General features: G+C 42.8%; 1 protein-coding gene across 6 annotated transcripts; it reads left to right on the top strand.

Moving 5' to 3' along the window:
- The first annotated feature begins 320 nt into the window (after positions 1-320).
- On the top strand, positions 321-21,542 carry LOC126267563 (acanthoscurrin-1-like). Of its 6 annotated transcripts, none has more exons than XM_049972866.1 (3): positions 321-343; positions 21,104-21,233; positions 21,282-21,542. In XM_049972866.1, the coding sequence occupies exons 1-3, from the start codon at positions 329-331 to the stop codon at positions 21,437-21,439; spliced, it is 303 nt and encodes a 100-aa protein (XP_049828823.1). In that variant the 5' UTR covers positions 321-328; the 3' UTR covers positions 21,440-21,542. The 6 variants fall into 6 exon arrangements, with proteins under 6 accessions (XP_049828823.1, XP_049828822.1, XP_049828821.1 ...); XM_049972865.1 differs by having other exon boundaries at positions 21,104-21,257; positions 21,306-21,542; XM_049972864.1 differs by having other exon boundaries at positions 21,107-21,542.
- The last annotated feature ends 1,780 nt before the right edge of the window (positions 21,543-23,322 follow it).

The raw sequence follows: 23,322 nt of genomic DNA, 5'->3' as shown, positions 1-23,322 counted from the left end.
TCGCTTCTGGTGATTGCTTCATGCTGGCCTCCGCCTTTCAGCCACTAATTTCCTGCATCCGATTTTACTGCTGCAGAAAAAAAATTTAATCCTCATTTCGCTTCCTCGCATTCCCCAGCAAGGCTGCTTCACCAACAAATTTCCACCTACCTCTTCGTTCTCTTCCGAAAACGCTACTTGTCGAAAATTGCCGTCGATGTTACGGAAATAATCATTACGCCTCACTCTCCGAATAAGGAATATTTGGTAATGAACTTCGAAGGTTACGAAACAGTATATAAAAGAGGTAAGACTACCACTCAGAAGCGTTGCTTCCTGGGACAACGTCATGAGTAGACAGCTGGTGAGTGTATCTTAGCATTTTATGTTTAAGTCCTTGCCGGTACGCTCATAGAAAAGCTGTGTTGTGTGTAGTGATGCTAGTGGATTTAGTACACCTGTTTTCTACTCCTCTCTGTCTGTTGCACAGTTTGGCGTAATAGAATCTGTGTAAAATCTCTATAGTCCGGATTGGTACCGTATTTACAAAGGACTCATGACTGAAAAATACGAAACCGTACTAGTATTTGATTCATACATTCAGTCATCAATGACAGAAGAGGTGTCGAGTAGAACGACATTGGGGAAGGAGGGTTCGAAAACGATTTTTAGTATTTAATGTTGAATAGACTTTTGTGATCATGCATGTGAAACAGAATCGACTTTCCGTTGAAGTAGCAGTGAATATAGTTGTTTCCAAGAGTTTTCCTGAAGCTCTATGTGTAGCACGTAAACTAAATCTAACTCTGTACTGATAAAATCACTGTAATATGAGGGAAAAGTATAAATTTTGTGGAGACATTTATTTATGATCATTTCCCTCCGAGTCACATAAGTGCCTCCGAAACTGTAAATTACTTTCATAGTCATTATGAAAGCGATTCATAAGAGCTATAGAATATTATTCGTTACACGCAACAAACAAGTTCCTGCAATTGCCTGGGTACTGTTCGACTGGGACTAGATGCCGTTTTTCGTGTATTTTCTGTGACAGGCGAAGCCAGTCCAACAAACATCCATTCAGGTTGAATTTTAAGGTTAACGTGTCACACATTTTAGCAAATTTTTCAGTAGAGGTGGTGCTTAATTAACACTTCCCAAGACAATTTGCGCTTTCGCAAGATGTAAGCTATGAATTAAAATCCCTGTTGAGTACATGTACTCAGGCCTTCTTACTCCTATTTCCATATGTTTGCTCGGCGTGGAGGACTCCAGTTAAAAGTTGGAAACCGTGTATTTACCGAACTTACGTTACAGAGTATTACGTTTCACTGTGTTTGAGCTCGTCTTTGGTGTAACGTTAACCCCAAATCATATTTTCTTCTTTGTTTTTATCGAAGAAGTTGCCAGCCCTTACACCAGGTGACACAAAGTGAAGATCTTGCTGCATATTAATTAATAAGTATCACTTTGTCACGAATAATGGTGTTTCTACGGGAAGTCTCAGGCATAGTTTTTTAAATAGGTAATGAAAATTAGTAGTCCTGTCATACTTATTAATGTAACAAGGCGTAATTATTACCGTGTGTCTAACATTTCGTCCATGATAACTTGCTGCATTCGTCTTTTTGAATTCCAGCAGATCAGTGGTAAATTTGCTAACAATATCCATAGTACTGGTAAGATTGGGTCTGACTCTCATGTGGGAAATTTCCGAAAGACATGCATCCGAAATCCTAGTGTTTTCATGTAGAATTTTCTCATTTTGAGAGAGCTGAAGGATGATTTGCTTAATTGTAAAAAAACATTCGACACCGAATATATATATATATATATATATATATATATATATATATATATATATATATATATACTCCTGGAATTGGAAAAAAGAACACATTGACACCGGTGTGTCAGACCCACCATACTTGCTCCGGACTCTGCGAGAGGGCTGTACAAGCAATGATCACACGCACGGCACAGCGGTCATACCAGGAACCGCGGTGTTGGCCGTCGAATGGCGCTAGCTGCGCAGCATTTGTGCACCGCCGCCGTCAGTGTCAGCCAGTTTGCCGTGGCATACAGAGCTCCATCGCAGTCTTTAACACTGGTAGCATGCCGCGACAGCGTGGACGTGAACCGTATGTGCAGTTGACGGACTTTGAGCGAGGGCGTATAGTGGGCATGCGGGAGGCCGGGTGGACGTACCGCCGAATTGCTCAACACGTGGGGCGTGAGGTCTCTACAGCACATCGATGTTGTCGCCAGTGGTCGGCGGAAGGTGCACGTGCCCGTCGACCTGGGACCGGACTGCAGCGACGCACGGATGCACGCCAAGACCGTAGGATCCTACGCAGTGCCGTAGGGGACCGCACCGCCACTTCCCATCAAATTAGGGACACTGTTGCTCCTGGGGTATCGGCGAGGACCATTCGCAACCGTCTCCATGAAGCGGGGCTACCGTCCCGCATACCGTTAGGCCGTCTTCCGCTCACACCCCAACATCGTGCAGCCCGCCTCCAGTGGTGTCGCGACAGGCGTGAATGGAGGGACGAATGGAGACGTGTCGTCTTCAGCGATGAGAGTCGCTTCTGCCTTGGTGCCAATGATGGTCGTATGCGTGTTTGACGCCGTGCAGGTGAGCGCCACAATCAGGACTGCATACGACCGAGGCACACAGGGCCAACACCCGGCATCATGGTGTGGGGAGCGATCTCCTACACTGGCCGTACACCTCTGGTGATCGTCGAGGGGACACTGAATAGTGCACGGTACATCCAAACCGTCATCGAACCCATCGTGCTACCAGTCCTAGACCGGCAAGGGAACTTGATGTTCCAACAGGACAATGCACGTACGCATGTATCCCGTGCCACCCGACGTGCTCTAGAAGGTGTAAGTCAACTACCCTGGCCAGCAAGATCTCCGGATTTGTCCCGCATTGAGCATGTTTGGGACTGGATGAAGCGTCGTCTCACGCGGTCTGCACGTCCAGCACGAACGCTGGTCCAACTGAGGCGCCAGGTGGAAATGGCATGGCAAGCCGTTCCACAGGACTACATCCGCATCTCTACGATCGTCTCCATGGGAGAATATCAGCCTGCATTGCTGCGAAAGGTGGATATACACTGTACTAGTGCCGACATTGTGCATGCTCTGTTGCCTGTGTCTATGTGCCTGTGGTTCTGTCAGTGTGATCATTTGATGTATCTGACCCCAGGAATGTGTCAATAAAGTTTCCCCTTCCTGGGACAATGAATTCACGGTGTTCTTATTTCAATTTCCAGGAGTGTATATATGTGTGTGTGTGTGTGTCTGAGCTACTGAAAAGTGAAGTCTTGTATCCAGTTTCGTAGACGGAATTTCTACAGGATTGTGCTAAATGTCAACTACAAGACATTGTAAGTTCTGGGCTGAGGCAGAAGTCTGGACCTTGGTTTTTTGGTCAGCAACATCGAGTAGAGGTAAGGTGAGGCATTTGAGCCTTCTCACAGCTGGAATCAACCTACAGGCTGACAGTAGTTACCACTTACCCAAACGCTTTAGACGAAACCTTATTGGATAGGTAAGTTTTCATGGGAGTTCTCATAGACACCAAGATCATCTCAATTTGTAATCTATATGGAAGCTCCAGAATGCGTACACCACACTGTAGAGGGAAGCGGAAGTTGAACACTAGAGCCGTATTTTCAGAGTATTTATTATTCAGATGACTAGTTACCTTCAGGTCCTGTTTATCAGACTACTACTAATACTTACAATTCCTCTGTCTAATAACTTAATTGATGTAAAGTATACGAAACTACACTACTTCAATATTATAAAAGGAATAAAACACAGCTAAAGTACCCTATTGATGTACACGTCAATACACTGAAAGGTTTTACATATATATATCTATACAGGGTGAGTCACCTAACGTTAACGCTGGATATATTTCGTAAACCACATCAAATACTGACGAACCGATTCCACAGATCGAACGTGAGGAGAGGGGCTAGTGTAACTGTTTAATACAAAGCATACAAAAATGCACGGAAGTCTGTTTTTAACACTAACCTTCGTTTTTTTAAATGGAACCACGTTAGTTTTGTTATCACATTTGAACATATAAACAAATACGTAATCAGTGCCGTTTATTGCATTGTAAAATGTTAATTCCATCCGGATATATTGTAACCTAAAGTTGACGCTTGAAACCTCCGACGTTGAGTTGCGTGTTATAACAAACACGGGCCACGGTCGGCGAGCAGCATCTGCATGTTTACGATGACGACCGTGTTTACGAGTGTGGCTTTAGTGCACTGTTGTGGTTTGGTCTAGCTGTCGCAGTGTCCGCATGTAGCGCTTCCTGCTATTGTTATTCTGCATTCGTCTCCGCACGCAGACCAACTGTAGTACACCGTATTACCAGACGTCTGTGGTAGTGTAGTGTTGTAGGAACTGTGACCACGGTGTATTCGAACTCTGAAAAGGCGGAGATGATACTCATCTATGGCGAGTGTTGACGAAATGCAGCTGAATCCTGCAGCGTGTATGCAAAATAGTACCCGGACAGAGAGTATCAAACGTGCCGCACATTGCAAAACATCTACCGCCAACTGTATGCAACATGTATGGTCGTAGCATGCAAACGGGTCCGTAACAGGCCCGTCACAGGATAAGCGGGTGCTGTTGGTGTGTTAGCTGTTGTTGCCATGAACCCACACATGAATACACGGGCCATTGCGAGAGCCGGTGGACTGAGTCAAGGTAGTGTCATGCGCATACTGCATCGTCACTTCTTGAACCCGTTTCATGTATCACTACATCAGCAATTACATGGTGATGCCTTTAATCATCAGGTGCAATTCTGTCAATGGGCATTAACAGAGAATGCGTTGCCGTTCTACCTGTTTACCGATGAAGCGGGTTTCACAAACCACGGGGCAGTGAATCTACGGAACATGCATTACTGGTCCGTGGACAATCCTCGCTGGCTCAGACAGGTAGAGAGACAGCGACGGTGGACTGTAAAAATTTGGTGCGAAATCATTGGCGACCACCTTATTGGTCCTCACTTCATTGCAGGGGCCAAAACAGCTGCAACATACATCGCGTTTCTGCAGAATGATCTGCCAACGTTGCTCGAAAATGTCCCACTGGAAACTCGTCGACGTATGTGGTATCAGCATGATGGCCCACCTGCACATTCCGCAATTAACACTAGGCTGACTCTTGACAGGATGTTCGACGGGCGATTCATAGGACGTAGAGGACGCATAAATTGGCCATCCGGTTCTCCAGATCTTACACCTCTGGACTTCTTTCTGTGGGGTACGTTAAAGGAGAATGTGTACCGTGATGTGCCTACAACCCCAGAGGATATGAAACAACGTATTGTGGCAGCCTGCGGCGACATTACACCAGATGTACTGCGGCGTGTACGACATTCATGACGCCACAGATTGCAATTGTGTGCAGCAAATGATGGCCACCACATTGAACAACTATTGGCCTGACATGTCGGGACACACTCTCTTCCACTCCGTAATTGAAAACGGAAACCACGTGTGTACGTGTACCTCACCCCTCATGGTAATGTACATGTGCGTCAGTGAAAAAGACCAATAAAAAGGTGTTAGCATGTGGACGTAATATGCTGTTCCAGTCTCTTCTGTACCTAAGGTCCATCACCTTTCCTTTTGGATCCCTACGTAATTCGGTGCTCTCCGATACACACGATCGAACAGCGGAGGAGTGGTACTCAAGCGTCTACTTTAGGTTACAATACCTCCAGATGTAATTATAATGTAACAAACGGCACTGATTACGTATTTGTTTATATGTTCAGATGTGCTAACAAAACTAACGTGGTTCCATTTAAAAAAACCTAGGTTTTTGTTTAAAAACACACTTCCGTGCATTCGGTCTGTTGAATCGGTTCGTCAGTATTTGATGTGGTTTGCGAAATATATCCAGCGGTAACGTTAGGTGACTAACCTTTATATATATATATATATATATATATATATATATATATATATATATATATATATATATATATATATATTACAGAACCTTGAATCATAAAATGGATAAAAGTACATGAACATAAAAACACGCAGTAGAAAAATGTTTCACAGCAATTATTATATGTGAAAAAGCTGGAACCTTCTAAGGTAAGTACTGGCTTACTTCAACCCTAAGACAACATAAAACAACGCAGTCTCACACACATGTAAATCTTGAAAAGAGGAAAATATGAAACAGTGTCCAACTTAAAATATACAGGCATGTACAATAAACGTGATATGTAAAAAGTTATAGAAACGGTGTAAGATTACGTAGAAAGGTAACGACGAACCCACGTGGTGCAGTTCACCAGCAAGCTAAGTAGATATCCGCAACTACATACATAAATACGATATTTTAGACAGACGACCTCCAAGGAACAAAACTAGCGAGCTGAAGTCCTTGATTAATGTAAAGTAGCCGTAAATAATTGTGAATGCTGAAATCTCAGGTGTCATGTACTCCATCTTATCAATACACAATAAACAAAAAATCGTAAGTGGTAAGAAAACTGAAACCAAAAATAAATGTCCAAAACCATCCAAATTTAACAAAAATAATTCTACGTAAAATGTGTTATATATTGCCTCAGTCAACGTACCTGCAGCAGAATTAGGACAGTGTTACCGTTATATCCGGCTGCCCATAATTAATGGTGTATCAAAAGTGGAAACGAATTACGGAACACTGTCTGGTACCCCACTAAACTCTTACCATATACGACATACACAAAAATGATGAATCATATGTATAACCGCATATATTCAAAGAAAGGTGTAGATGACAATAAAACGTCAAAGAGTTAGGCGAGTAGCGATGGTGGAACAGACTGTCGTCATTGTCCGAAGTGCATCAGGTATCAATGTGTCTTTTCTGTGTACCTGTTATCTGGGTGAATATCTAAATTTCGCTGCAGGACCGTGTTGATTGCAGCCATGCGTCGCTGTTGACAGTGATCAGAGTCTAGGATGCTTGTTCGGTAGCCTCCTTGTCACTAATCGTGAGTCGTTTCAGCACCAAATTCCGCCCTGTGCGTCGAAACGACACCGCCTTGTACTCACAGAGACAGAATTAACGGTTACACATAAAAACACAACACTCAAGCAAAGATAGAGAAGGATGCTAATATACAGTCTGTTAAGTACGATCGTGGTCGGGTTACACAGTAGAAAAATGTATTTGAGAACAAACTAAAACATATACGTACACTATATGTATGAACGATAGAAAAATGCAATTACATTTAATAATAGGTCCAGCCACCAGCAGCTTCGATAATTGCTTGGCATCTCCGAGGCATGCTTGAAACAATGTTTTCTGGAAGAGACTTCCAAACCGTCCAGTTTGCGTTGACAGCTTTTTCAGATCGAATTTTGTTTGCGCTTGACATAGCGTTACGGATGGGTTTCCCGGAAAAAGGTTAAATTTCTTTTTCCCGTGTTTGGATTCACTTAACAGACTGAGCCACGATCTTCAAAATTCTCCATGTTTTTAAGCAATTTAAAGCGCGTTACCCTCTTCCGTGCAAATAACTTTGATTTTCCGATACATTTAGATTCTGCGGCATGACTTATTTTCTGATCTTTGGGGTGGTTGTAGCCCCAAAACGTTACGCATAAGCTGTACTCATGTCTCTTCTTGTGTGTCTCAGCCAACAATTCAAAGTAAATTAATGCTATCATGGTATTTGCATGAGGGACAGAAGTTCTCTCTATTGGGATGGAGAAAAACTACGGCCATGTCTTGTACCATCTGAGTGTAATGCCGACCAGGGTAAGACTAACAGATCGTAAAAGAGGAACGAAATTCTGTCTGCATTCGCGGCGGATTCATCTCTTGCGATCTCTCAGTCAATATATCAAGATATTATTTTTTGCCTTCTCCGTAATGGAGGTAATCTCTTGAATGAGGAGCACCATTCACTTTTCCAAACTGGGTGAATCTTGTCACGAACTTCTTACAACGCTTGCACAACTAGAATATTAATATCATCTGCTCTTGTTGTTGTAGCCAAATAAAATATTTCATTATAACTTCTCCACACTTCGTGTGTTAGAGACGATGTTTTATCTCCTAGATGATAAATTTCAGTGTCCGCTAGCATCAAGGAATTAGCTTACAACAGCGGATACCGGACGTGTCAGTAGTTAAGGCTGCTTTCTCACAGGGCAATGAAACTCTTCTTTGATACTTGCTGCCGAAACCATCACGGCCATGAAATCCCCGCTGAAGGCGCGAAAACAATCCGCCCAGTGCACTGTTTGGACAGTTAATATTTACTAATCAGCCTACAAGGTTACGATTGTATATATAAGCCACGTTCGGCCGCCAAACGCTACACCGTGTTTGTAGCTGCGGACCACGCCATGGCTAAACTGCTGGTGAGTGCCTCCGCGTCTTTGCCACGCATATAAGAATAAGCTTTCGTTGCCATCATTGTCAACTCTTCGCGTGGAGTACCTGGGCATTGAGTACAGGCTTTAATGGAGACGAATTTCTAGTGGCTTTTCGCGCCAGGAGATGCTATCGTCATCTTATCGTTTCAAGAGCGTTAAAATTATCGATTCATTATGATGAACTTATTTTTAGATTTACTTTGTAGCTGTCTGACGCTACTTATGAGCGTCTGCTGCTATTACATAGCTGCCAATCATAATTTATCACAACAGTTACTGTCCTAAATAACATCATTTCTATGCTGCTGCATAGCTACTGATCATCAGCTTATAACAGTTATTGGTCTAAATCACACCTTAACTTACAAAAAGACTTTATCCTCTTAATATCTGAACAAATTTCTGTCTGGAAGAAAAAATGGAAAAATCGTATTGTGTAACAAGTAATGAAGTGGTTAAGGGTACGTAATGTCAAATCTAAGATATGTTATACCTCTCAGGTATAATTGGGCGTCCCTCATGTTTGCAACCAGAGGCATTTGAGAAATTAAAAGCTGACAACATTCAATTTGAAAAAAAAAGAAATAACATGTTGGTGATCCATTGATAGGATTTACATTGTTAACAATAAAAAAAGTGGTGGGGTACAAATTTAATAATTGTATATTACAAAATATAGCCGTATTCGCCAAATTCTAGGGATGAATTTATTCTGTTTTATACACCCAAAAGATCGTTAGTTACAGTTACTGCACAAGAATATTGTCTGTCCCTTAAAATTTGGTGTTGTGGCTGTAATGTCAGGATAATGAAGTACTGCATCAGTTCGAGCGGTACCGGGCCAGTTGGGCCCTTATGTTTCTTGCGTAGTTGTTCTGTCTTTGCACTGGCCAAATGCCTACTTCTACTTATTTCTCATTTCTTTTTCCTTATTACAAAGTGGCACTGCTGTTCTGAATTTGGATTATGGTAGAAAACTATTTTCATTATGGTTAATTTTGGATCTGTCACTGTCCTTCTCCGCAAGAGGTACTTAACTTTCAAATTTTCATTTTCATTTCGTGGAACATAAATTTTGGATGATGCATCGCTAATAAAATAAAAGTTTCAGACTATTAGCAGTTCATTAGAATTTCCATATCACAATAAAAGTGAAAAGTAAACAGCCAAAAATGCTTGAGTTCGACTGTTCATTTGAATTATTGGAAACTTGTACTAAATTGAAGTATAAGGTGCTTTGAATAAACCAAAATACTTGATTTCACTTCACATAATTTCATCTCTTTCATGTGCCTGTGAAGTTACATAAATGCCCAGTTGTGATTACTTTGAACAAATAGCTTTTTTAGGAATTAACTTGCACGTACAATTAGTTTATTACATCAAAATGTGTTTCACTTCTTGTCATAGGTGTAAGTAAACAAATACTTTTTAGAACTGAACTTAGCTCTGTATCTACCCATAATAGTCCAAACAGTTACGATAACACCCCGTTTGCGTGTGTGTGTTTGTATTTTTGTGTGTGTGTGTGTGTGTGTGTGTGTGTGTGTGTGTGTGTGTGTGTGTAGCGAGCAACTGTAGAACGGCAAGTCGCTCTAGGAGTACCCAAAACACTCAGGAGACAGTAAAATGTATCATAAGCGCTGGTAACATCGCGTAGAAACTGCACCCACACTCACTGGCACTCAAAAACATTTAACCTTCCATACGTTAGCGTCGCTTCGGTATGATGCGGATTCTCGACAAACGTCATTAAGGGATTAAGTATCAGCTGATACTGAAAGATGTAAGTGTACTAAAACATACCTCCGCGTCAGTACAAGTTTCAGTAATGACACAAACCATCATTTGCGGAGTACAAGAGGGACATTTTGTCAGTGCTTAGGAAGGAAAGTATTTGGAGTAGTATGGGAAAAAGAATGCTGTTGCAGAGGTGAATAAGACCGACAGTTAACAGTCTAGAATTTATTCCATGTGTTTGTTTGGGACAGTACGGAATACATTTTAAGGCCACGTTCCCATACATTGACCTATCAATGAGAAGCACTTTTCGAATCGCTGTCTCAGTAGTTTGTCAGTGTACTATTAAAGTTTTGATGAAAAGTACAAGTGTGTGTATGTGTGTGTGTGTGTGTGTGTGTGTGTCTGTCTGTTTGTAATACACAGTGGCTGGGGGCAGCAACATAACTCGCAAAACCTGAAGGTCTTCAAAGGAACGAAACCGGTCGTAACACGTACCTTGTGAGGCGGCGCAGTGGTTAGCACGCTGGGCTCCCATTCTGGAGGGCGACTGTTCAAACCTGAGTCCAGTCATCAACATTTAGGATTTCCGTGATTTTTCAAAATCGCTCCAGACAAATGCCCCGATGGTTCATTTGAAAGAATACGGCCAGTGTCTCTCCTCTTATTAACACAATCCGAGCTTGTGCTCCATCTCTAATGACCTCCATGTCGACGGGACGTTAAACCCTATCTTTCTTCTTTCCTTCAGTCATACCACGATACCTGTCCAAAAGTACAGCTGACAAGGTTTTCATACTCATTAAAAAGTGTTTCCGATGAGGAGTTTTTCTCTGTAACTTACTAGTTAAAAAATGAAAGGAATATTTATTTAGACAGGTAAGCATAAGAAACGCTTTATCTGAAGAGTGACGAAATAGTTTATTTCATTATTTTCCAGGGATTTGCTGCAAGAAAATTTAATTTTTGTTAGATAAAACGTTATTGTTTCCCAAAATGCAGTTGCTGTATTGAAAACGGATACAGCTTACCTTAATTCTAATTTCCATCAATCTATGTTATCGAGCTAGAAATGCTCAAAGTTTTAAGAGTGGATTCAACATGCTGTACATTATTGGCTGTTTTCAGAAGAATGCTCTGATATAGAAATGTTGAAGTGAGATGTCAAAACGAGTGCCCATTTTCCCTGAGCCATACGTCGCTACTCTTTCTAAATGACTTATAGACGAGATGCAAAATTGATGGTATCAAGAACGAAAATCTTCCTCGAATCATTTTTTGAAGTAATCTAGGGTTAATTATTCCACGTGGCAGACAGAAACTAGTTTTTTCATGAATGTCATTGAGCGTCGTGCCTTATGTTCAGTAGTGTAAGGATATGTTCTACAATCTAACCGACTTCCAACAGCTCATCGAACTTATTATTTAGTAATCTTGGAGACACGTAACGCACACACCAAGAATTACTGTCGGAGACTGGTGGCGCACTTACCGAACATTCACCAAGGGGTTATTACATGATGTAAGACACTTACTGCTTTTCTTCACTGAAATCTTTCTCGATAATTCTGTGAGAATGTCGTCCACTCCACGAGCCGTGTTGTGACTTTGGCCTCTCGGCGCTCTTTCAAATACAATATCTTCAGCCTCAAATTGATATCTTCTCTCTCCTTTCTATAATATTGTCTTCATGTTTGCTTCATTTGTATAACCCTTCTGTATATTCTTTCCACCTTTAAGACTTACAATATCTGATTGATGCTGCGTTGCCATCTGAACTCTTTAATACTGATGTTGGTACATCTGCTTCTCCTTTCTCTAAAGATTTCTTCTATTTCTCTATAGGCTTCATCTATCGTTCCCAAAGACATGCATTTTCTTATGTCTCTTCCCGCTGTGCACCTTTTGCATTGCCAGTCTCATTTTTAAAAGTCTGTATTCCGTTTTGCCTGATTTACTGGATAGGTTTTTACATTTTCTCCTTTGTTAAAATATATGTCTTTCGCGTTATCACAGGATTTCAAAAAATGGCTCTGAGCACTATGGGACATGACATCTGAGACCATCAGTGACATATAACTTAGAACTACTTAAACCTAACTGACCTAAGGACATCACACACATCCATGCCCGAGGCAGGATTCGAACCTGCGACCGTAGCAGTCGCGCGGTTCCTGACTAAAGCGCCTAGAACCGCTGGGCCACCGATGCAGGTTTTGTACTTCGTTCGTGCCTCTCTATAAAGGTACTTGTATGCTCTTCACTACCTGTCGCTCAAAGTTACTCATTCGTCGTTTGCTATAAGCCTTTTCAAAGATGCAGTCACTTCTTTCTCATGCTTTAGTTGGAAATCTCAGCTACACCCGGCTGTTGTGACTTACACGCCAAGTCTATCTAATTTTCTACTCAGCAATTTCTTCGGTTTTAAACTGCATTTCACAACCAATAAAGGATGGTCGAATGTTTCGCAGTTTCAAATATTGTATTGAAATCTCTGCCTTAGCGTTATGCGGGGTGATTGCGTGACGATGTTACAAACTTTCAGGGATGATAATAAAAAGTAAATGTACCAGTTTGAGGTAAGGAGCCCTGGTCCGGAAACGACCTCGTCGAAAGTTACAAGCGATAACCGTAATGATAACTCTAATAGCGGACCTCTTATTATGCAAGTTCTTTGGTTAATTGGTTGACGTGGGTGGGGGGGGGGGGGGGGGGGGGTGATGGGGGAGGACCAAACTGGGAGGCAGTGCCCTTTCGAAGGAACCATCTCGGCATTTGCCGGAGGCGATTTAGGGAAGACACGGAAAACCTAAAACAGCAGGAGCAGACGGGGGTTTGAATGTTCGTCCTCCCGAATACGAGACCAAGATGGTAATCACTGTGCCACCTCGCTCGGTGCAACTTCTTTGCTTTTCATGTTTTGGGACAAGGTAATACGGGACAAAACAAGCAAGAATTATCTGTTGAACATGAGCTCTAAAATGAATTCCCTAAGAGCTGTTGATGATGTTTGGTTTCTGGGGCGCTCAACTGCGCGGCCATCAGCGACGATACAAAGTCCAAATTTTGACACTGTCCAGTTTTTTTCCACAGTGCAATCTAGCCACTGTCACAAATGATGATGATGAGGATACAATAACGAGGAAAACACAAACACCCAGTCCCCGGGCAGAGAGAATTCCAAACCCGGCCGGGAATCGAGCCCGGGGGCCCCGTGACCCAGGGGCAGCAATGCTAGCCACTACACCACGAGCTGCGGCCGCTAAGAGCTGTGAACACTTGTTCAGTAGAAGAGATAAGTTTCACATTGGTAAAGTTGAACTAGTGCTCTTAGCTCTTAACTTATGCAGTTTAGAGGCCATGTTTACTGGACTTTTTTGTTTTGGTCCATAATTCCTCCTCCCAAAATTCGAAAAGAAAAGAGCTTGCACTAGAGGAGATGTACTGTCAAATGTATTACAACGACTGTTGCTTGTAACTTTAGATTGCGTCGTATTCGGACCACGTCCCTCATCCCAGGTTCATTATTTTACGCGACTGCATCATCGCTGAAATACTGTGACGTCGTCACGGAATCATTCTGCTCAATTTATTAAAAGCTTCCGGTGTCCCCAGATTTTAAACTCTAATAAGACTCATTTGGTGATTCTAAAATGATCAGTAGTGATCTAACTGTTCTCCGTGCAGAATTCTACACTACTATCCATTAAAGTGGCTACACCAGGAGGAAACGCAGAAGATAAACGGGTATTCATTGGACAAATATATTACACTAGAAATGATATGTGATTACATTTTCACTCAATTTGGGTGCATAGGTCCTGATAAATCGGTACCCAGAACAACGTCATCTGGCCGTAATAACAGCCTTCATACGCCTGGGCATTGAGTCAAACAGGGCTTGGATGGCGTGCACAGGTACAGCTGCCCATGCAGCTTCAACACGATACCACAGTTCATCAACAGTAGTGACTGGCGTATTGTGACGAACCAGTTCCTCGGCCACCATTGACCAGACGTTTTCAATTTGTGAGAGATCTGGAGAATGTGCTGGCTAGGGAAGCAGCCGAACATTTTCTGTACCCAGAAATGCCCGTACAGGACCTCCGACATACGGTCGTGCATTATCCTGCTGAATTGTAGGGTTTCGCAGGAATCGAATGAACGGTAGAGCCACGGCTCGTAACACATATCAAATGTAACGTCCACTGTTGAAAGTGCCGTCAATGCGAACAAGGGGTGACCGAGAGGTGTAACCAATGGCACCCCATACCATAACGCCGGCTGATACGCCAGTATGGCGATGACGAATATACGCTTCCAATGTGCGTTCTCCTCGATGTCGCCAAAGACGGATGCGACCATCATGATGCTGTAAACAGAACATGGATTCATCCGAAAAAATGACGTTTTGCCATTCGTGCACGCAGTTTCGTCATTGAGTACTCCATCTCTTGCACTCCTGTCTGTATTGCAGCGTCAATGGGAACCAAAGCCATGTCTCCGAGCTATAGTCCATGCTGCTGGAAACGTCGTCGAACTGTTCGTGCAGATGGCTGTTATCTTGCAAACGTCCCCATCTGTTGTCTCAGGTATCGAGACGTGGCTACACGAACCGTTACAGCCATGCGGATAAGATGCCTGTCATCTCGACTGCTAGTGATGCGAGGCCGTTGGGATCCAGCACTGCATTCCGTATTAACCTCCTGAACCCACAGATTCCATATTCTGCGAACAGTCATTGGCTCTCGACCAACGCGAGCAGCAATGTCGCGATACGATAAATCGCAATCGCGATAGACTACAATCCGATCTTTATCAAAGTCGGAAACGTGATGGTACACATTTCTCTTCCTTACACGAGGCATCACAACAACGTTTCACCAGGCAACGCCGGTCAACTGCTGTTTGAGTATGATAAATCGTTTGGAAACTTTCCTCATGACCGCACGTTGTAGGTGTCGCCAGCGGCGCCAACCTTGTGGGAATGCTCTGCAAAGCTAATCATTTGTATATCATAGCATCTTCTTCCTGTCGGTTCAATTTCGCGTCTGTAGCACGTCATCTGCGTGGTGTAGCAAATGGCCAGTAGTGTACTAGGGTGCTTCCCCTTTCATTCCCAGTCCATGTATTCCTACTATTTTAACTTGTCTTCCTTTTCCTACTATTAATTTACAGTCCTCAAATGCTATTATAATTTCATCTCCCTTAACAATCTAAATAATGTATTCTATCTCATCTATTATTTCAGTTTACTCATGATCTGCGGACTTGGTAGGGAAATAAACTTGTACTATAAAGAAGGGTGTTGCCTTTTTGCTTAGTGTGGCTGCGGTAATTCATTACCTTTGCTGTTTACTCACATTCCTGTTTTCTTATTCATTAATAATCCGCTGCTGTACTCACCTGCTTATATGCCCTGTTCGTCGTGTCAACAACAGACACTAATTCCTACAACGTGTTCCAGTGAGCTGTTATACATGTTTCTTTCTGATAGAGTGTAACCATTTCCTAAATTCTACCCGACTTCATTTTATTCTTAAAACAGTGCAACTGGTCTTCTAAACTGCGCCAAATATAAGTTAATATTAACCATAACTGTTTTTGCTGTGAACGTTAAGTGTTAATTTTTAATATTGGATGACTCTGGTTGGCCGGCCGCAGTGCTCGAGTGGTTCTAAGCACTTCAGTCCGGAACCGCGCGACTGCTAAGGTCGCAGGTTCGAATCCTGCCTCGGGCATGGATGTGTGTGATATCCTTAGGTTAGTTACGTTGAAGTAGTTGCAGGGGACTGATGACCTCAGATGTTAAGTCCCATAGTGCTCAGAGCCATTTGATGACAATGGTTTGGTCACTGTAAGAAGTCCTAAGTTGTACTGCTTTTCTCTTAAAAAGAAAATGTTTCAGTGACAACTGTCTGCTAGCATGACAAGCATGCATGATCAAGGAGTTTATTCAAATATACACATTTTCCTTGCCATGCCTACAGATGTTAAACATCAGTAGAAAAGCATTTATTTGTGCTTGCAATATGTAAAGGTCGGATGAAGACGATGTACTAGTTCATACTGGCCTTATTCTTGATATACCATGAGTAGCGAAATGGGAAACTTGGAATATGGAGTAGAGACAAGTTACTTTTTGATAGTTGCAGTGACTTCAGAAAGTCAAGAATAAAAGCCACTGATGAACTGTGATGTTTACGCCAACCCATTTATTTATTACAACTTTTGTTCGTTTCAGTCAGCACCAACGGCGATCCATAAGAATTTGTGAGAGGTATTCAACTGAGGTCACGGTTTGGAAAGTGCATAAACGAGCACGAGGCTGTATTACAAAAGAGATAGTTTTCCAGTGCTGACTACTTGCATGTCAGTAGTATAGTAATGGAATGTAACGCCCCATTCTGGACGAAGTACGTCCGACACGAAAGACTTGTAATGGCGCCGGCCGAAGAGGCCAAGCGGTTCTAGGCGCTTCAGTTTGGAACCGCGCGACCGCTACGGTCACAGGTTCGAATCCTGCCTCGGGCATGGATGTGTGTGATGTCTGTAGGTTAGTTACGTTTATGTAGTTCTAAGTTCTGGGGGGGTTGACCACAGAAGTTAAGTCCCATAGTGTTCAGAGCCATTTGAACTTGTAATGGTACTGTAACTAGAGAACGGAGCTTAGCCATGTTTATCTCCAAACCACCTGTGGTTTTATTCATCAGTGCACGAGCTATTGCACTTAGACGTAGTATTCTAGTAATATCTTGAAACTAGCCGATTATAGAAGTCTTACATCGAAGTGATTATCCAGTGTGGGAAATTACATTGGAATTTAGTCAGAGGGATGTGAGTTGTTCATCTCACGAGCACAGTTGTGATATGATGTGCAACTAGTGAAGACTGTTTCTGCGAAGTCGTTAAAAATAGAGAGGTGCACCTAGAAGAAGTTACGGCAAAAAACCCAATTTCTGAGGCACGTAATTCCGTAGGGAGCATTTCCATGCTGCAGTGATTAGCGATTTCGTAGTTGTGGTCTTGAGTCGAAACACTTGTTTTCTGCAGCTCTCCAAGGTAGTCTATCCCATTCAATGCTGTTTATTTCGGTGGAACTACTTGAACGTACGTACATTTGACTCTGCTCATTGTAGTCAAGCCTTGTGTTCCTCCAAACTTTATGCCCTGTTATCAATAAGACTATTTCATAACGCTTCATAATGTGACCTATCAATCAATTTCTTCTGTTAGTAAAATAGTGCCGTAATCTTAATTTGTTCCTAGTTTGATTCGGAACTTATTCTTAACATGTTCGATCTACCTATCTAATCTTCAGTATTCTTCTCTAGTGCCACAATACAAAAGTTTGCCTTCTCTATATTCGAGGAAAGGCTACTCCGGAAAAATACATTTTCTGCTTCTTGTACTTCATTGTTTGAGGAAACTTTATTTGCTACTTTAAAGTTATACCAGGGCACTGAACTGTGAGTCTATGTACTGAATCTTGCCGAAATTCAAGGATCATCCATTTGCCAAGAACCATCTGCTGATGTTTTCAAACATTTCCCCCTTTCTTTATGAACTGTATCCAATCCACACATAAGAATGAATTTTCTATGACTTTTCTTGCTTTCGGCGTGACCAGCAGTGGTGGTAAATTCTATTAAGAAGCAAATACGAGTGACCAGTAACACAAAAAAACGCACCATGAATAAATTGTACGATTGAGACGTAAATAGATAGATGTGATATACATCAGGAAGCAAACAAATGATTACAGTTTCAGAAAAATTGGATGATTTATGCAAGTGAATGAGATTCACAGATCTAACTAGTCAGTAACAAGTTAGTCAACCTCTGGCCCTTATGCAAGTAGTTATTCGGCTTGGTATTGATTGATAGAGTTGTTGCATGTCATCCTGAGCGACATCGTGCCAAATTCTGAGCAGTTGGCGCGTTATGTCGTCAAGATACTAATACGATTGGGAAGCTCTGCCCATTATGCTCTAAACTTACTCAATTGGAGACAAATCATGCAACTCTGCTGGCCAAGGTAGGGTTTTGGCAAACACGAAGACTGGCAGTAGACACTCTCGTCCTATATGGACGGGCGTTATTTTGCTGAAATGCATGCCAACAACGGCTCTCCTTGAACGGCAACAAATCGGGACATAGAATATCGTACTTTTAGGCTGCAGCGCATGTCTACCAAATGAGCGCCCCTCCCCCCCCCCCCCCACCCCCCGCGTGTTGGCTGGTCATCGGGCTCAGTTCAGAGGAGATTCATCACTGACGACAACTGCACTCCAATCAATGAGACTCCAGGCCGAGGACGTGTCTAGAGACACTCTGGACGGCAGTGAGATAGCGACCTGACTGTAGCCTGCCATATGCCCCAGCAACCAGGATCGATGGCCAAGGAATTTGGCATGATATCTCACAGCAAATCTGACATTGCCGTCGATCATGGAAGCACGACTAAAGTAAAATCAAGACTTTTCGTAGGATTTATGGACCAGCTAAAAGCCTTTGAGAATGTAAAATGATGCGATATGATTGAAATTCTAAGAAAAATAGGGCTAAGTTATGGTGAAAAACGGTTAATGCAAAATATGCTCAACTACCAAGCGGGAACATTAAAGAGTTGAAATCAAAGAACAGATTGAAAAGCGAATTAGGCATCGATGTAGTCTTTCACCCCTACTGTTCAATCCGCACACTGAGGGAGCAATTATAAAAATAAAATAAAGTTTCAGAAGTGGAATTAAAGGTCAAGGTGAAAGGATATCAAGGAGACGATTTGCTGATGACATTGGTATCCTGAGTAAAAGTGAAGAAGAATTACATGATCTGCTGAACGGATTGAACAGTTTAATGAATACATAGTACGGATTGAGAGGAAACCGAAGAAAGACGAAGGTAATGAGAATAGTAGAAATGAGAACAACGAGAAACTTAACATCAGAATTGATGGTCACAAAGCAGTTGGAGTTAAGGAATTCTGATACCTAGGCAGCAAACTAACCAATGAAGGGATACTGTGTGTGAAATCTGATGGGACTTAATTGCTAAGGTCATCAGTGTTGTGTTGGCAGAAGAGCCAACACCGTGTTACTGGAGGGGGCCGAAATGCACGCGTTTTAGCTCACGCAGGCTGGCGTGAGGAGGGAAGAACTATACTGACGTGAGGTCTGGAACATGACAAGCAATTAGAATTCAGAAAGCGGACGTAATTAGTTTGATACTTAACTTTAATCCATAATGATAAACGTCGCCCAGGACGGTACATGATTCATAATATTATCTGTTCAGAATATGGCGCCTTGCTAGGTCGTAGCAAATGACGTAGCTGAAGGCTATGCTAAACTGACATCTCGGCAAATGAGATCATATGTAGACAGTGAACCCTCGCTAGAAAAGTCGGCTGCACAACTGGGGGGAGTGCTAGGGAGTCTCTCTAGACCTGCCGTGTGGTGGCGCTCGGTCTGCAATGACTGATAGTGGCGACATGCGGGTCCGACGTATACCAACGGACCGCGGCCGATTTAAAGGCTACCACCTAGCAAGTGTGGTGTCTGGCGGTAACACCACAATCAGTCCCTAAGCTTACACTCTACTTAACCTTAATTAGCCTAAGGTCAAGCAAACACACCCATGCCCGAGGGAGGACTCGAACCTCCGTTGATACTAGCCGAACAGCTCATGACTGCAGCGCCCGAGACCGCTCAGCTAATCCAGCGCGGCGAGCCAATGACGGACAGAGCAAGGAAAACATCAAAAGGAGACTAGCAACGGCAAAAAGAGCAATCCTGGTCAAGAGAAATCAACTAATATCAAATATCGGCCTTAATTTGAGAAAGATATATCTGACAATGTACGTCTTCAATTTGGAAATTTGTGGTAAGGTCTTAAGCGACCGAACTGCTGAGATCATCGGTCCATAAGCTTACGTACTACTTAATCTAACTTAAACAAACGTATGCTAAGGACGACAGACACACGCCCACGCCCAAAGGAAGACTCGAACCTCCGACGGGAGAAGCCACGCGGAACGTGACAAGACGCACAGACCACGCGGCCACCCCATGTGGCTGTACGTCTAGAGTACAGCATTCTATAGTAGTGAAACATGGGCCGTGGGAAAACCGGAAAAGAAGAGAATCGAACAATTTGAGATGTGGTGCTACAGACGAATGTTGAAAATTAGGTAAGGAATGAGGAGATTCTGTGCAGAATCGGAGAGGAAAGGAATATGTGGGAAACACTGATAAGGAGAAGGGGCAGGATGATAGGACACCTGTTAAGACATCAGGGAATGACTTCCATGGTCTGGAGGGAGCTGTAGAGAACAAAAAATGTAGAGGAAGACAGAGATGGAAATACATCCAGCAAATAATTGAGGACATAGGTTGCAAGGGCTACTCTGAGACGAAGAGGTTAGCACAGGAGAGGAATTCGTGGTGGGCCACATCAAACCAGTCAGAAGACTGATGACAAAAGAAAATTCCCCAGAATGACATGGAACAAATCTGTCAATCAATAACAAGCAAAATAAATGCCTGCATAAGGGCCAGAGATAGAGCACTGTGTTATTGACTTCTTCAGTTTGTAAAGCACTTCCTCTTTAATAGATCATCCAGCTTTTCTGAAAGTTAATCATTTGTTTGTCTCTACAAGTCAATAACATCTTCCAATTTCCGTCCCATTCGGATGAATCCTTCATGGCGTGTATTTTTCTTTTGTCTTAAAGTGTCAAATCACACATAAGTGGACCCTAGTGTTCTTAACACTACTGATAAACTGCACTCTGCAGCACCAGATATAATGATGATTGGCTAGTTAGATCAAAACCAGTAATCATTAATATAAGAGTAATCAAGACGATGTTTCTCATTTATTGTGGATCTCATGTACTTCATACATTGATGTAGTCACTGTCCATCTGTTGGCAGACACTGTTCACGCTTCTCCTGTGCGTTGCCACCTTGGCGCATGCGCAATTTGGCCAGGGCGGTTTCGGCCGTCCCGGTGGAGGTTTCGGGAGGCCCGGTGGTGGTGGTGGCTTTGGCCCTGGAGGAGGTGGCGGCTTTGGCCCTGGAGGAGGTGGCGGCTTTGGCCCTGGACGAGGCGGCGGCTTTGGCCCTGGAGGAGGTGGCGGCTTTGGCCCTGGAGGAGGTGGCGGCTTTGGCCCTGGAGGAGGCGGCGGTTTCGGCCCTGGAGGAGGCCGTCCTGGTTTCGGCGGTGGCGGCTTCGGACCTGGACGCGGTTTCGGTTTTGGCGGCTGAACGATGCAACTGCACCAGCTACAGCTCTCCACAAACTACTTCACTTCTTCATTTCAGTTTACTTCTGCGCAATTTAACTGTGAATAAAGCATCATAATCATCATTGTGTTAATCACTTTGTCCTAATTTAATTAAAATCAGTGTATAAGTGAGGACCTATCGAAACTAATTGCCGAGTTTGCGAGGTGGGAACGGTAAGCCATTTGTGGCAACGTATTGTAGTCAGTCCACGACCAGAAATTGTATGTCCTTGTTGGTCCATTACGGCCAGGCGATATCGACAGGTACGTACTTAAAGATATTTTGTTTTATTCTGAATTGCCGAAGCTGGTTGCTTTGAGAATAAAATAAAATATCTTAGAATGTGCGACTGTTGGTAAAATTTATCGATTTGAAAAGAGATTATGTGTATCGGCCTAGCCAATGCCCACTTCACCACCACACTTCTATGAAATGCGGGAGAGGAGAGCTAACAGGCTTTCTTCTCCCACCTGAGTAAGTCAAGAGATATGATTGGTACGTTCGCAATGCACGAAATGCGAATATGTGAACTGCAGTACCTCGGATGCAAAACGAAACACCTGGCATGCGTTCTGCTGAACAATGTGTACTCAAGCAGTTATATGGTATGTGTAATGAATCCTAACACCAGACGAAGTGAGACGTCATATAGTCCTTTAATTAATCAATGTACTATGATTCCACATGCGTTCTGGGCTTATGCATTCCTGACAATGTTCAAGAGCAAGTCACAGAAAAAAGGAGGCCGTTTTAATATATGTCTGTACCTGTTACGGCCAGGGAATGACCATTATAACATCACAATTTATTCACTGCTGCTGCTGTTGCATTTACTGCAGGTAATTGTTACAGTTAGTACCTCTTCAAGGAGCAGGTCGTTGTCCTTTAGAGTCCATCGGGTTATGTGATGATAAATGTATTCTATTTTTTTTTTTTACTGAGGTTAGAACCAGCGTTTCAACCTCAAATCCCTGTCCCATAAGCATTTTTCTCTGCCTTCGAATCTGTGTCTCTGCCGGTGTAGGTTGAGTCCTTGCCAGCACCACTCAAAGAAAAATGCTGTCGCCAAATAGTGAATGATAAATTACTCGGATATTCGAAATCCTTTCTATTACAGATAGTAGAAAGAAAAAAACTGCGGATGGAACCAGCAAACATTTCATGAAACATCCAGTCTTATAGCGGAAATTTGAAAATGAGTGTTAAATGACAGTCAAGAACGATACTGCAATATAGGCTAGTAACAGGTGTGTCCAGGAGCCACGCGATATTGCAGCAATGCTCGACATGGATTTTTCAAGTCCTGGGGGAGACATGGGGCAACTATAACTCATGAATTTTGTTACAAGAAAACTTTTGGGACGACTGTGTTTTGAAGCATGTAAGAAGGACGTTAATAGTAACGGAAGTTGTTAATATATATTACGATTGGCAGAACTAAAAACCTGGGCTATCCCATGAAAAGTAAGAACGTACACACAGACACACAGCATAAATTTTTGCTCTATGTCAGACGCGAAAGGAGATTTCTGTACAATGTTACTGCAGGTAATGAATCCAGTCTGCCACGACAGTAACCCACACGCAAGCAACAGCAGATACTACCGTCTCGACTGCTGAATGTCAGACATTCCTAAATGGTATCACGCACTCATCATTAGGTGGTAGTGGCGCACACTATGGAATGCCTGTAAAAATCCACCTCCCAGTCAAGTAACGTTCAAGAAAGCGACCTTGACATTATTATTAACAGAATGGCCACCTTACTGTTTTTAAATTCTGGCTTTAATTGAAAAGTTTTTGTTTGTTGTGATTTTAAGAGCTTCAGAGTGAGGGATCAGGTAATTTGAAAAGGCTAACTG

The sequence above is a fragment of the Schistocerca gregaria genome, chromosome 4 (genome assembly GCF_023897955.1).
Source record: "Schistocerca gregaria isolate iqSchGreg1 chromosome 4, iqSchGreg1.2, whole genome shotgun sequence".
NCBI lineage: Eukaryota > Metazoa > Arthropoda > Insecta > Orthoptera > Acrididae > Schistocerca > Schistocerca gregaria.
This window is presented reverse-complemented; position numbering and strand designations above follow the sequence as displayed.